The sequence below is a fragment of the Natrix helvetica genome, assembly GCF_964273705.1.
Source record: "Natrix helvetica genome assembly, chromosome: 1".
NCBI classification, from domain to species: domain Eukaryota; kingdom Metazoa; phylum Chordata; class Lepidosauria; order Squamata; family Natricidae; genus Natrix; species Natrix helvetica.
Genome location: NC_138548.1, coordinates 120,391,351 through 120,403,920, shown reverse-complemented (window position 1 = coordinate 120,403,920; position 12,570 = coordinate 120,391,351). Strand labels below are relative to the sequence as shown.

Here is a 12,570-nt window from a genome sequence, read left to right as displayed (position 1 = left end):
AAGACCAGGGTCAACGCAGCCATCTACCAGGAGATTTTGAAGCACTTCATGCTTCCTTCTGCAGACGAGATTTATGGGGATGCTGACTTCATCTTCCAGCTGCTCACACTGCCAAAAGCACCAAAACCTGGTTCAATGACCATGGGATTACTGTGCTTCATTGGCCAGCAAACTCGCCTGACCTGAACCCCATAGAGAATCTATGGGGCATTGCCAAGGGAAAGATGAGAGACATGAGACCGAACAATGCAGAAGAGCTGAAGGCCGCTAATGAAGCATCCTGGTCTTCCATAACCCCTCAGCAGTGCCACAGGCTGATAGCTTCCATGCCACGCCGCATTGAGGCAGTAATTGCTGCAAAAGGGTCCCAAACCAAGTACTGAGTACATATGCATGCTTGTACTTTTCATATTGTTCTATGTACAATCCTTGTTTTATTGATTGCATGTAATATTCTAATTTTCTGAGATGGTGGCTTTGGGGTTTTCATGAGCTGTACGCCATAATCATCACAATTATGACAAATCACGGCTTGAACTATCTTGCTTTGCATGTAATGAGTCTATCTCATATATTAGTTTCACCTTTTAAGTTGCATTACTGAAATAAATGAACTTTTGCACGATATTCTAATTTTTCGAGTTTCACCTGTACATGCTGGGTGAGCACAGCAAGTCATAAAGGCTGTTTTCTCAATGAGATCTATTGCCTAATGACAGGATGTTGCTAAATGTCTTTTGTTTACTCCTTTTGTCTACCTCTCTTAAATTCTGTTATTTCATAATACAAACATATTATTTCTGTATAAAAAATCCTCTCTTTCAGGACTCATCCTGCTATTGTGCAAAGTAAGACAGTGCCTCTGAAGAAATCCATCATGGCCTAAGATAAGACTTCTTCTGCTGAATGAGTTAAAGTTTGTATCAGTAGGATATATTACCAGTAAGCAATAGTTAATAACATTAAGTTATACTAAACTTGGGTATCAATTTCACACATAAGAATGCACTTTCTGATGTACAAGATGTTGCCAAAATTGTCAGGGCTATTTTTATCAATTTTTTTAATGACAAGTAACTTCCTTTTTTCTAGTTCAAAACAAAAACCACATTTGGAAGAGCTGTTAACTTTTGCCCTCTGTTCCTTACCAATATCCAATAGCATAGTATCAATGAATATTGATAGTCAAGCAGCAACAAATCAATCCTACAACATGTGCAATATTTGTTCTATCATCCGAATTTATGACAAGCTTTTCAATGTTACTCATTTGATTGCTCATTATATTTTTCTATAGAATTAACTCTGTCAGAGATTCAAATTGGTGAGACTCACAACCCTACATCAACCTATCAATAAATGTTTCTGCTCCTAGAAAGACTATGAACACTCTAATTGCAATTATCTTAATTTATTGAGGTCTTTACCCAGAATGAATTAAAGTGATTCCATTGGCTGATTCATATATTCCTTGGCAAAAGATGAAAGTTCAGTTTCGTGGAAGAATATGTTAGGTTCTGTTTAGTGAATAACAGAAGCAGCAGTAACTGCATTATGAAGCAGATAGCCTTAACTGGAATGTTTTAATCCTGGCCTTATTACAACTGTTGAAAGATTTACAACACAATACCATAAAGTGGCAGGTGATAAAAATGTAGCATCCTCCAATGACCTTATAAGCACACCTCATTTTTCAAACAGCATTCTATTTTAATGAGACTTAAATAACCAAATTTCTTTTAAAAATTTCTGGAGAAGTTGATGTGCTCTTACTTTGATCTGTTCAACCTTAGCTATTGACTTGCAGTCATTGTACGGGATCTGGGAGGCAATACAAGTGAAGCCTTTATAGTTCAATGAAGTTCATTCTTTAAATGAAATTGTGAATTTTTTCTAATGTTTCTGAATAAATGTGATGAGAAGCTTACAGACAAATATGGTCTGTCTCTGGTACTGATATCTAAAATGCACTAGGTGTTTTAATATCCTGTGACATTAAGTCCCCAGAAAAATCCTGACAATATGTTTTACTTGCTTTATGCCATATATAACACACTTGCTAGGATTAATTTAACCAGTTTGCTCAGTAATCTCAACAGTGATCCATAAATTAACCAGACAAAACGAATTCACTTAAAATGATAGATTAACTATTTTGTGGCCTGTTTTATCCCAGTATAGCCAGGCGATGCTTAAAACAATACAGAATAAAATATACATGTTTATATATTTACGAAATAAATGAAATGAAACTAAAATGAAAGTCTTTGGAAATAAGAAGCCCAGAGAAAAAGGCTGATCAAAATCCCAGCTATCTAGACACAGAAAGGCACCTTTATGCACCTAGGGTCTTGGACCACATAGCATACTATTGTCTATCTAATGAAACAAGTACCAGATTTCACATCTCCAAGTAGCATGCATTTGCATGTATGCAAATTGAATACTATCTTTAAGGAACTCATCATTAAAATTGCTGAACTGTGGAAATCTGATACCTTCTGATGCATAAGCATTCATAAGAGATACAGCCAACTGTGGGTGTTGGCAAAATGTAGTTAAAAATTCAATGTTTGAAATGTGAGATATCACCCAAAAACACCTTGTTATAATTGAATCGTTTTTTTTAATGAAACTAGAGAGCAGCATACAAAAATATGCACATCTCACCCTCCCTTTCTTCACACTCATCTCTGCCACTATCCCTACTAGAGTCAGCAGTGGATGGATTTGACTAAGTAGTCTCACAGTTACAGATCTACATGAAAAACAAACAGAGAGGAAAACAAATGTATTTAAAACTGAGGGAAATTTTCCTTGCTACACAAAACTGACATCAACAGCTGTAATGTACACGATGTTCCATCAGTCCAACACCCCATGTTTACCCCATAGTTTTTCATTACAGCAGAGAATAGGATCCAGCAGCTTTGCATCCTAGAAACAGAAGTTACAGGCTGTAGAATTTCAGGCTTCTGTCCATGCCCGTGGAAGCGAGGAACTTAGCATGGTGCCCAAAGGCTACTCCTGTTGTCAGCCCACTGTGCTCTGTAGAAAAAAAGGAAAAGAGTCAGACAAGATATTTTTCACTCTATGATTATCACTTCAAAGAAACAGAAGGCAGCAGAAATAATGGAAGTATTGATTCTAGCGATCAATACAAATGACAATATCGTACAGTACCTGTGGAGAATGATACAAAGGCCAACAATCTCATACCTGTAAAATGAAGAACTTCTGTCCATTGTTTACAGATGAACACCTGGACATCAGTACCACCCAGGGCCAGATAGGTACCACTCTGATCAAAGATGAGAGACTTCACCTAAAGAGGAAAGGCACAGAAAATAGGTTTCTAGAAGCAAAGCATGATCTATTCATATGATCTAAGATTCTATGACATCTCTGAGGCGACCTACTTTGATTACCGTAAATCTATGCAGCCAATTCAAACAAGTAAAGAGAACATGCCATAAATCACCACTTTAGGGGGAAAGGGATCATTGAAATAACCGTCTCCGCTATGATTCCTATATTCTGAACAAGTTTGCATTCCCAACGTCAGGAATGGTGCACCTTCCCTATTAATGTTCAGGAAATACTGCTCTTCTGCAGTCTTCCAGGAATGTTAGTCTATGTCAGACTGAATCTAGCCAGTGATTCTATGGGAACTACTGACGATTTGTTATAGTTTGGATTGTTTTTGTATTGTGCTATAATGTAAGGCACCTGTACTGTGAGGGTGCACACATTTCAAAATAAACCAATCTCTCGTATAACATAGAGACAACAGGCTTGTCCCATTCCAAGGAAGAGATTCTAAAGCTTTAGAAGCAGCTAGGTGAAATCTGTTGGAAAAGATTTCAGTGGCTATATTAAAACAAAGAGAAATAAAAAATACAGAACTGACAAACAAAATGCAACTAGGCAAACCTCAAAGTTATTATCCAGCTGCAGCGTCTTGAAATTCTTCAGCTTGCGGAGATCCCAGAGTTTGACTGAGGAGTCATCAGCAGCAGTGGCCAAGTAGTAGCCATTCTCGGAGAAGGCAATGCTAGTAATGGGACCAGAATGTCCAGGGAAGTTTGCGACATTAGTCCGTTCCTGAGAAAGGCAAATAATTAGTGGATATTAGAATGTTGTTATACCCTCCAAAGAAATGCAACTCCTGTGTCTTCTCTGCCTTCACTATGAACAGAGATGTGAGTGTTCATTCTACATTCCATAATATTCTTGTATAATATTTTGAGTTCTACATAACATTGACAGCAATATCTAGGATAGATATTTCAGATAGATCAGATTTCAAGAGACTAAAAAACTGAAAGAGAATGAAATGAGCCTTTAGAGTTCATAACAGGAACAACTATTTTTTACTTTAAAAAGATATGCCACCTGTCAAAGCAAATGTTTCCTATAACACTTTACATAACCATTTAGATACCTTAAAAAGCCAATAAAAATATAAACATAATTGTTGCACATCTCTTTCGATTCAGAAGAATGATTATTATACTTCATGAAGGTAGTAGTTATTTGAAATGTTTCCCATCTTTATCTACATCTTTAGGAGAGGAGGAACATTTGACATAGAACTCCTAAGTCTTTCCCTCCAACTAAGAAGTCAAGGAGAGTTCCATGCTCTTTAACATTAGCATAAGAACTTTCTAAATAATGGTATTTAACATCAACTAAACTAACCTACTAAATAAATCATTAATGGTCGAGCTCTAGTTAAGATACTGCTGTATAAATATTCAATTTCTCATTCAAAACCTCTAAAAGGATAAGAATACTTTAGACTATGCATGGTCAATGTCAGCAAATCCTTAATAATCAGGCTTGCAAAGTAAAACTTTCCAGCACAGTCATATTAGAAGCCAATTCTTACCTTTAAGTCCCAGATTTTAATCTGGGAGTCCATTGTTCCTGTCCCAAAAATAAGCCCATCAGGATGGAACTGAGCACAGGTGAGAGCTGCAGGAAAGAATATTGGATCACTGCATAAGTGAGGGAGCTCCAACCGGCTTCATCCCTCCCACATGTCCAACACATTGAGACCACACTCGTTCAAGCATGTCTCACAGAATACTCAATTTAGATTCTAAATGCAAGATCCATACCACAGCCAGAAGTTTCGTCTGTGACCTTGGTGAGAACACGGCCAGTCTGGATGTCAGAGAAAGCCCAATACTATAAAAAGCAAAGGTTGAGGCTGTACATAAGCAGTTGGCTCCAGAAGACTTTATTATTATGTGGAATTCTTACTTTTCTTTTAAATCTAGGCTAAAGGATATTCTGCATTCACTCTCACCTGGTCATCAGAAGAGCTCAGAAGATAATCCCCAGTTGCATGAAGACTCAGCCCTGTGACAGAACTTTCATGGGCTCGTACAACCTGCACACAGGAAGCGCCAGAGACCGACCAAATCCGGATAGTAGCATCTGGAGATGCTGAAAACACCAGTTCCTGGAGGGCAAAGAGAAGTCCATCTCCTTAAATACCAATTATGGAAGACTACTTGTCAACCTGGTAAACCTAATTCCTTCAACCTCCTAAGAGATTCTTTCACAGTAAAAACCTGCAGAAAATCCAGAATTCTTACCTGGGATGGATGGAACACTACGCTGGTGACCTTCTTTGTGTGACCTTTTAGGGTGGCCAGAATCTGTTCTGAGGTCTTGTCAAAGACAACAACATTTTTATCAGCCCCACCTGCAAACAAGATAAATACCAGAAACCAGAGCAGCTCAGCAACAGAATTTATTAACAGAAAGCATTCTTCAGTGGTTGACTTAAAATACATAAAAGTGGCGTAATATTGCAGTAACATTATTACTGCAGCTTCATGGAAACAGATGTCAGCAACACGAAAATGAGTTGTAAACTCTTATCCTTTCAAATATAAACATGGAGCACAAAACAGCTTGGGGGGGTGGGGGAGAAAGCAGAAGTCTTAACACACCTGTGAGAATCTTGTTGGTATCAGAAGGACACAGGTCAAGAGCAAGGATGCCAGGGATGCTGGCACTGTGCAATCCCTTTTTAAAAACACAAAAGTATCACAATTAGCATTCCAAATCTTCTCATTTTATTCACTGACCAGAGAACAACATAAAAGGAGGTTTTAACAAAAGGTGGGTTTCTCTGAATGTGTGCGTGTGAGAGGTGTTTGTGTTTTTGTTTGCTGATGCTCCTAAAAACTAAGCAGTTTTTATCCTGGAAAGATGTAGTAGATTTGCAATATTAGCAGAAAAAGCAAAAAAGAAATCCAGAATCAACAAAGCAAAACAATTACCCAACATGAAACAGAGGAACAAAGATTAAAATTACAACCAAAACTCTAGTAACACATCACTGGATTTTGGTAGTAAAGACCAAGATATACTGCTAAGTTGATGCAGAGCTAGCATGTGGATACAAGAAATTCTGTATTTTTAAAAAGAGTACATACGCTCAGACATTCCAGAGTACAGTAATAGCTAAAATGTAAAGAACTATCATTAATTTAAATGTTGTTCCATCAGGGTGAAAGGAGGAAATTCACCAGCTTCATTAAAGTTATTTAAGAATATTCAGGACTCTTAGCATAACCTTCTCAATTGATCATATATTTACCACATGTGAAGCCACTTGCCGGTATCTATTCAGTTCTTCTGGTTTCACCAGTTCCTCTGGCACAGTCTTCCCTCTCTGCAAAATGAAGAAAACAAAATCCATCTACCAAGAACACAAATTATCTTACAGAATTTATATGCACATCCCAGAAACACCTGATTCCACAGCCTAGTTTAGTAAAAAGGGGCACTTGCCTTTTTGCGCTCTGTAGTCAGCACTGTGGCTTTGTCTTGAAGCTGCAGGACAGAAAAACATTATAAAAATTAGAAATCATATGCTGTGATAGTGCCTAAAATTAGATGTTTTGCAAAGTTTCATACTCAACATGTTTTTGTGCATTCGTACTACAGAAATGCCACAATGATTTCTATATTTAACAGCTCAGGCCAATGTATTATAACTGTTTATCTATAGTTCTGAACATTTCTTACTTTCTGGATAATTTCTGGTGTCATTCCTGCCAACTCTCCTAGATCCATTGGCTCACCAGCACCCTGGAAAAAAGAGCAAATACAGCATTTTAGTTCAGAGAAAGAAGACACAGCATGAAGAGAATTACGAAAATATGTGGAACGTACCATAGGATTTGGTTGTGAAGAGGGTATAGCTTGGGGAACAATAAGGCCAGCCTGGGGTTTCAGAGTTGCCAAAGCTGAGAAGAAAGATATGATTTGGCAGGTTTAACACAGTTGGCATAATGGGGACTCTCCTTGCACCCCATTAAAAGAATAGAAATAAATAAATATAAATATATTCTATACCTTCTCTTGCAGCAGTCACCTCTTTGGTGAGACGAGCAATGACACGGCAGGCAGCATCATGTTGGTAGAGTGCATGAGAAAGTTCCTGGCGTGTAGTCTGAAGTTGCTGCCGCAAAGTGAAACTGTGTAGCATGACAGCATCCTGAAGAAAGTACGTAATTCAGTACATTAATATTGTATATGACGATATCTGGACGTGCTGGCTTAGTGAGTAACTGTGCACATACAGCATATGCAGCCCATTAATTTCTGCCTTGGTCTTCCTACTCTTGTGAACAGGAAAAATAAACTAAAATGTCATCTGAAACCAGCCTAATGATTATTACGACTCCCTTGTTCTACAAGCACAAAATCTGTTGTTACGTGAGTGGCAGAAATCACTTGCCTATGATAAAATAAGAATTCTGGATTATTGTATTAATACATATATACCCATTCATCTTGTAGTGCCTTCAGGATAGCTGGAATACTGGTAGCAGAAGGTGGCTTAGGCCGAATTGGATGGGCAACTGTGAATGAAATATATACAAGCATTAATTCTAGAGAACCCCAATATTTACCCTCACAAGCCTTTAAACCATGGCTAGGATACTTTTGTCGGCTTTAATTTTAGTGAATTATTTAATTTTGCCTATTTTGGGGGGAGGGTGTTTCAGTGTGATCCAGCTGTGGGTAGAATTGAAGACTATGGATGGCACTGGAAAGCAAAGAGGCTGTATTCCTGCCTTGCTATTTTAAAACCCAAGGAGCCCCCAAAAAAGCTGCAGAAGGGACACGTGTTTTATAAAAATCTGACCAGCCGTTAATATAATTATAGTTGGAGACAGATGTTCAAGCAAATCAGATTAAAAGAGCAACATGGAAACAATGGACAAAGTACAAAGTGAAGAAATGCAAACATAAACATAGGTGGGATTTCTGATTAGGGAGAAGTGCCAGATATACATTTTAGTCAAGAGTTGCTTTGGTTAGGGAGATGGGCAGCATATAATTTAATAAATAAGATTTATACAAGTAGCACTTTTTTGAAATATTAATTGTTCTAAATGGATCTGTTGAACAACCCTCCTTATAAACCTGACCATGATATTTTGGAATCACTTTACCTCTTACTATAAACTAACAAATATTTTCAAGACTTCCATACAAGGTTGTAAGAGATGAGTCAGATTAGATATTCTGCATTCAATAAACTAATTCTCCTGATCTTCCTTACCTTTGATATCTAGCAGCTGTTCCTCAGACAGTGGCTGGTTGTTCACTGGATCAGTCCCATTCTCTGCAATATACTTTTCAATCAGTCTTCGCTCATAAACATGGTTTGAGACTGGAGACAGGCAGGGATGCTCTGGTACCTCATTAGAAACTGCATGAAAAAAGGTGGAGGTTAAGAAAAAATGCTGTATTTAGTAATTTACAGACCACAGGACCAACTTTTCATAGCATGTCTTCTATCAACAATGTTAATATATATCATTCTATTCTTTTTGAAAATATGAATACTTAACAAATTGTGCTATGGGATCCTTGGTGCTTCAGGCCAAGCCTCAGAACTGCTGCCAACTATCCCTATTCCGGGGGGAGGGAGAGCTAGATGATTGGCAAGACAGATACAGAATTGTTTGTTTTTTGTTCATTGGGAGTGGGGACACATAGCAGAGTTAGGCATTTTTTGAATTTTTGACACACCAAGCCCAAACGGCTCAATATCACTGTATTAAGATAAAATAAAATACACATAAAAATTTGCGCTTAAAGACTTTTAAACCCATTAAAAACTTGTTGTGCATACCAGTATGCTACCAGTAAATAATGTTTATTGTGGCCATAAAATACTAGTAAAAAACAGAGGTATAATTTAAAAGTTTGATGTAAGACAACAGTTTAATAGTTAAATCGATAGGTACTACATAAAACATTTTAAAACTTAATTTTACTAATTTATTGAAACTTGTTTTTCTAGCCAGAGTTAAAAAATTGTCTGTTGCCATTGTAATTTTAGAAATTTCCTTTGAGAGCAAAATTTTAACTTATTCAAATATATATATCCATGTTTTCAATTTGAAAATATGTTTATATATCCTGCCAAAAATTATTGCAAAAATCACAGTGCAGTAAAATATAATCCACAGTTTCAAGGATAGTACATTTACAGGGACAACTTTTGAATGATGGGAACCTTGACCAGCAAAATTGCTGGAATCGGGGAATTAGATCTTTAGAAATCCTCCTAATGTGGGGTGGGTGCAGCTTAGTTAAAATTACCAAGTAATTTTCAAAGCATTTCTATATGTTGAGCACATTATATTAACAGGGGGATATAATTAAAATATATGTTACTATTGGCAAACAGGACACTCTGAAAAATAGCAGAGTTTGTATATTTCTGGATACCACTAAAGTGTAGACATTTACATTGAAGTCTAAATCTGGGATTACATGGAAACTGCTGACCGAATCTTCAAGACAGATTAAATGTCTGATGCTCAATCAGTATTTTGACTGATTGGGAATATCTTTGTTTTGTGTTAAGGCTCAATGAATAGCAAGATTCTTTGCATTTCATTGGAAAGAAGAGACAGGATTTGGTATTATTGCTAATTATTGCTAATACTGGTTGCCCAAATTCCAGATGCCAGTAATTTGATACATATGTTAAATAGCATGGAGAACATGGTGGGGGGGGGGGGATACTGAAGAAAGCCATAAAGTCATGCTAAAGCCACCAAACAGGAGTCGAAATGCAGGAAAGATAATCAAACAGTGACCAATTTCCACCCATCTCTTTTGAGAGATACTAGTACTGAAAGTCATCTAGAACACAGATGTATGAGTCCACTACTCCCCATCTCAACATACCGAATAAAGGTAACTAAAATAAATCCCTTAATTAGGCCCAAAACAGAACTAGATAATTGATATATTCCAAAAATGTATGTAGACATTTCTCCCTTTGTGGAAAGCCAGAGATTAAATGGAAGACATGAAGCTTTAAACAAGATTAGTGATTGGGAATAAAAGATTATTCCTATTAGAAATACATCTATGCAAATCAGTCTCACAGACATTTCTTAAAGCCTTAAGATGCAAATGCAATGTATGCCCACATCACTGAATGTGTAATTTATATAATCAAAATGTAGTCAAACAATTGAGAATATGACTGGAAAATATATATACAAACTTTCCCTTTAACAAGCTAAAGGAAAAAAAATAAAACACAGGATATGAGATATGAGAGAAGCAAATTCACTGAAGAAAAATAAAATGAAAGGCTAGAGATGTGTGATACCTACAGTAACAGATAGCACATATTTCTGAAAAAAAGACTGTTTCCAGCAGACTGCATTATTTATGAAAAATTGTGATCAATTAAAAATAACAGCTCCCCAAGATGTACAATTGAGAAGTGTAAGCTTCATCTTCCTCTAGTAACTGTTCAGAGGCCAGGTACCAAACTGTGAAGAAGGAATTCTTCTCCCCCTCACATTTATTAAATGGACTACAGAATGCATTGTTTGGTGTCCTGCCTTCTGGAGGGGGGGGAGGGGGGAGAAAAGGCCTTGCTTTCTTCTGTGACGGCCTCTCGGTTCCTGCCTGTCTACCTGCAGTCTACAACAGCGACCATCATCCTCTCTCACTGACTCTGAGCAATACAACCCCTCAGACATCTCAATATTGGGAACTGCCAGTTAACCGCCAAACGGTTGGGGCTGATGAAAGGAGAGCCCCTCTCTCGCGCGCGCGCCTCCTCCCTCCGTGCGAGGCCGCAGCTGTGCGGGAAGAACGAGAGCCGAGGAGAAAGCGGGTCACTCACTGGAGCATATGAGGGACATGGCGCGCAGGATAATCCCCCTATGGCTATTGTAATGGTCTAATGATCCCTCGGGGTTTTAATCCTTGTGGCGGCTTCGGGGACACGAAGGCCGGGGAGGAGGAGGATTCGGCTTTCGGTAATCCGGTTCAGCTTTTTTTAAACGCCACCACGCCACAGGCCACGAATCGCGCGCGAACCTCCAGCAAGAGGCCGGAAGCGGAACCCCTCCACTCGCTCACGCCCCGTTGGAGCCACAACCCCCGCCCCGTGACCTCGCCGTCCGGTGAACACAATCGGCTTCCGGATCCGGAGGACCTGGGGGGAGGGAAACTACCATTCCCGTCATGCACTTGATGGGCATAACGTAGGTCTCGAAATGTAGTCGAAAAGTAGATTTATTCAGCAATAGTTGCCAAGCTCTAGGAGCAGGAAATAAAGGAAATAATGGAGAGTACAAAAAAACAAACCGCACCTCTGTAATGTATCAAGTCAGCCTTGGAAAACAGCAAAACTAATGAAATTACTTTTTGTATGAAATTTAGATGACTTGGCCCCTGGAAACTACCTGGAGAAGTCCTTGCGATTTTCTTGGGAAAATTTCTTCTATATTCAAAGGGATTCTAAACAGCTTCTTCAGTTTGATATATTATAATTAGTAATGGATGGAAAGAAAATATAGTGATTTGTTTCCTTGCAGGAAAAAGTGTTACAAATTCCTACAAGTTTCAAATTGTAATATAAGCTATTTTCCAAATGTCAAGTCCAAATTGGAGTTTGGAGGGGGTTGTATTTTCATCACCTGTCTCCTTGTGTTGTGAATCTTTTAACAATTATGATAAGGCAAGGATTAAGAAAGATCAATTAAGGCTATCTACTTTATAATGCAGTTACTGCTGCTTCTGTTGGGCTGGATACCCTAAATATAGCTCTGAACATAGAATCTACCATACACTTCCATGAAATTGAACTTTTAGCATTTGTGGAAGAGTGTACAGTGATAACTGGGCCGTAAAATATGGATGCGGGGAAACTACTATATTTTGCTGCCTTAATGCAGTTTGCACAGGCAGCAAAATGAAGATGTTCCTCCCTGGGCTCTGTGGTATCCTAACGTTTGCCATTTTGGGGCAGCCACAAGGGTTTGTGGGCATACTTAAAATGACATTGCTTCTGTTCTTCCAGTCAGTCATCAGGGTGAATGACAATAGGGGCATTGCAGCAACCATATAAGTAGCTTGGGGGGGGGGGGGGTGCAGAGGTCTGTTGTAACTTTGAACAGCCATTAAGTGACCAGTCATATATAAAGAAAAGTGGTAGTGATCAGTTTAGGCAAAAATTTAATATTGTAATCCTTCCTTTGCTTACTTGGAAAA

The 12,570-nt window shown here is 38.2% G+C and overlaps 1 protein-coding gene across 1 annotated transcript; it reads right to left on the bottom strand.

Moving 5' to 3' along the window:
• Positions 1 to 2,776: 2,776 nt before the first annotated feature.
• LOC309384441 (pre-mRNA-processing factor 19-like) lies at positions 2,777 to 11,438 on the bottom strand. Its single transcript, XM_081938008.1, has 16 exons — positions 11,198 to 11,438; positions 8,597 to 8,746; positions 7,813 to 7,889; positions 7,381 to 7,522; positions 7,198 to 7,271; positions 7,051 to 7,113; positions 6,810 to 6,855; positions 6,620 to 6,690; positions 5,967 to 6,042; positions 5,607 to 5,716; positions 5,315 to 5,470; positions 5,124 to 5,193; positions 4,892 to 4,977; positions 3,934 to 4,104; positions 3,220 to 3,325; positions 2,777 to 3,048 (listed from the first exon to the last, which is right to left on the bottom strand). Exons 1-16 carry the CDS (start codon positions 11,214 to 11,216, stop codon positions 2,951 to 2,953), a joined length of 1,515 nt encoding a protein of 504 aa, XP_081794134.1. The 5' UTR covers positions 11,217 to 11,438; the 3' UTR covers positions 2,777 to 2,950.
• Between the last annotated feature and the right edge of the window lie 1,132 nt (positions 11,439 to 12,570).

Bases quoted from the DNA above. Each gene is read 5' to 3' on its own strand.
- LOC309384441 (XM_081938008.1), bottom strand. The intron at 7,114-7,197 runs GTACGTTCCACA...TCTTTTTTCCAG, and splicing joins CTTCACAACCAAATCCTATG to GGTGCTGGTGAGCCAATGGA. The intron at 5,194-5,314 runs GTGAGAGTGAAT...TGCTTTTTATAG, and splicing joins TGAGCTCTTCTGATGACCAG to TATTGGGCTTTCTCTGACAT.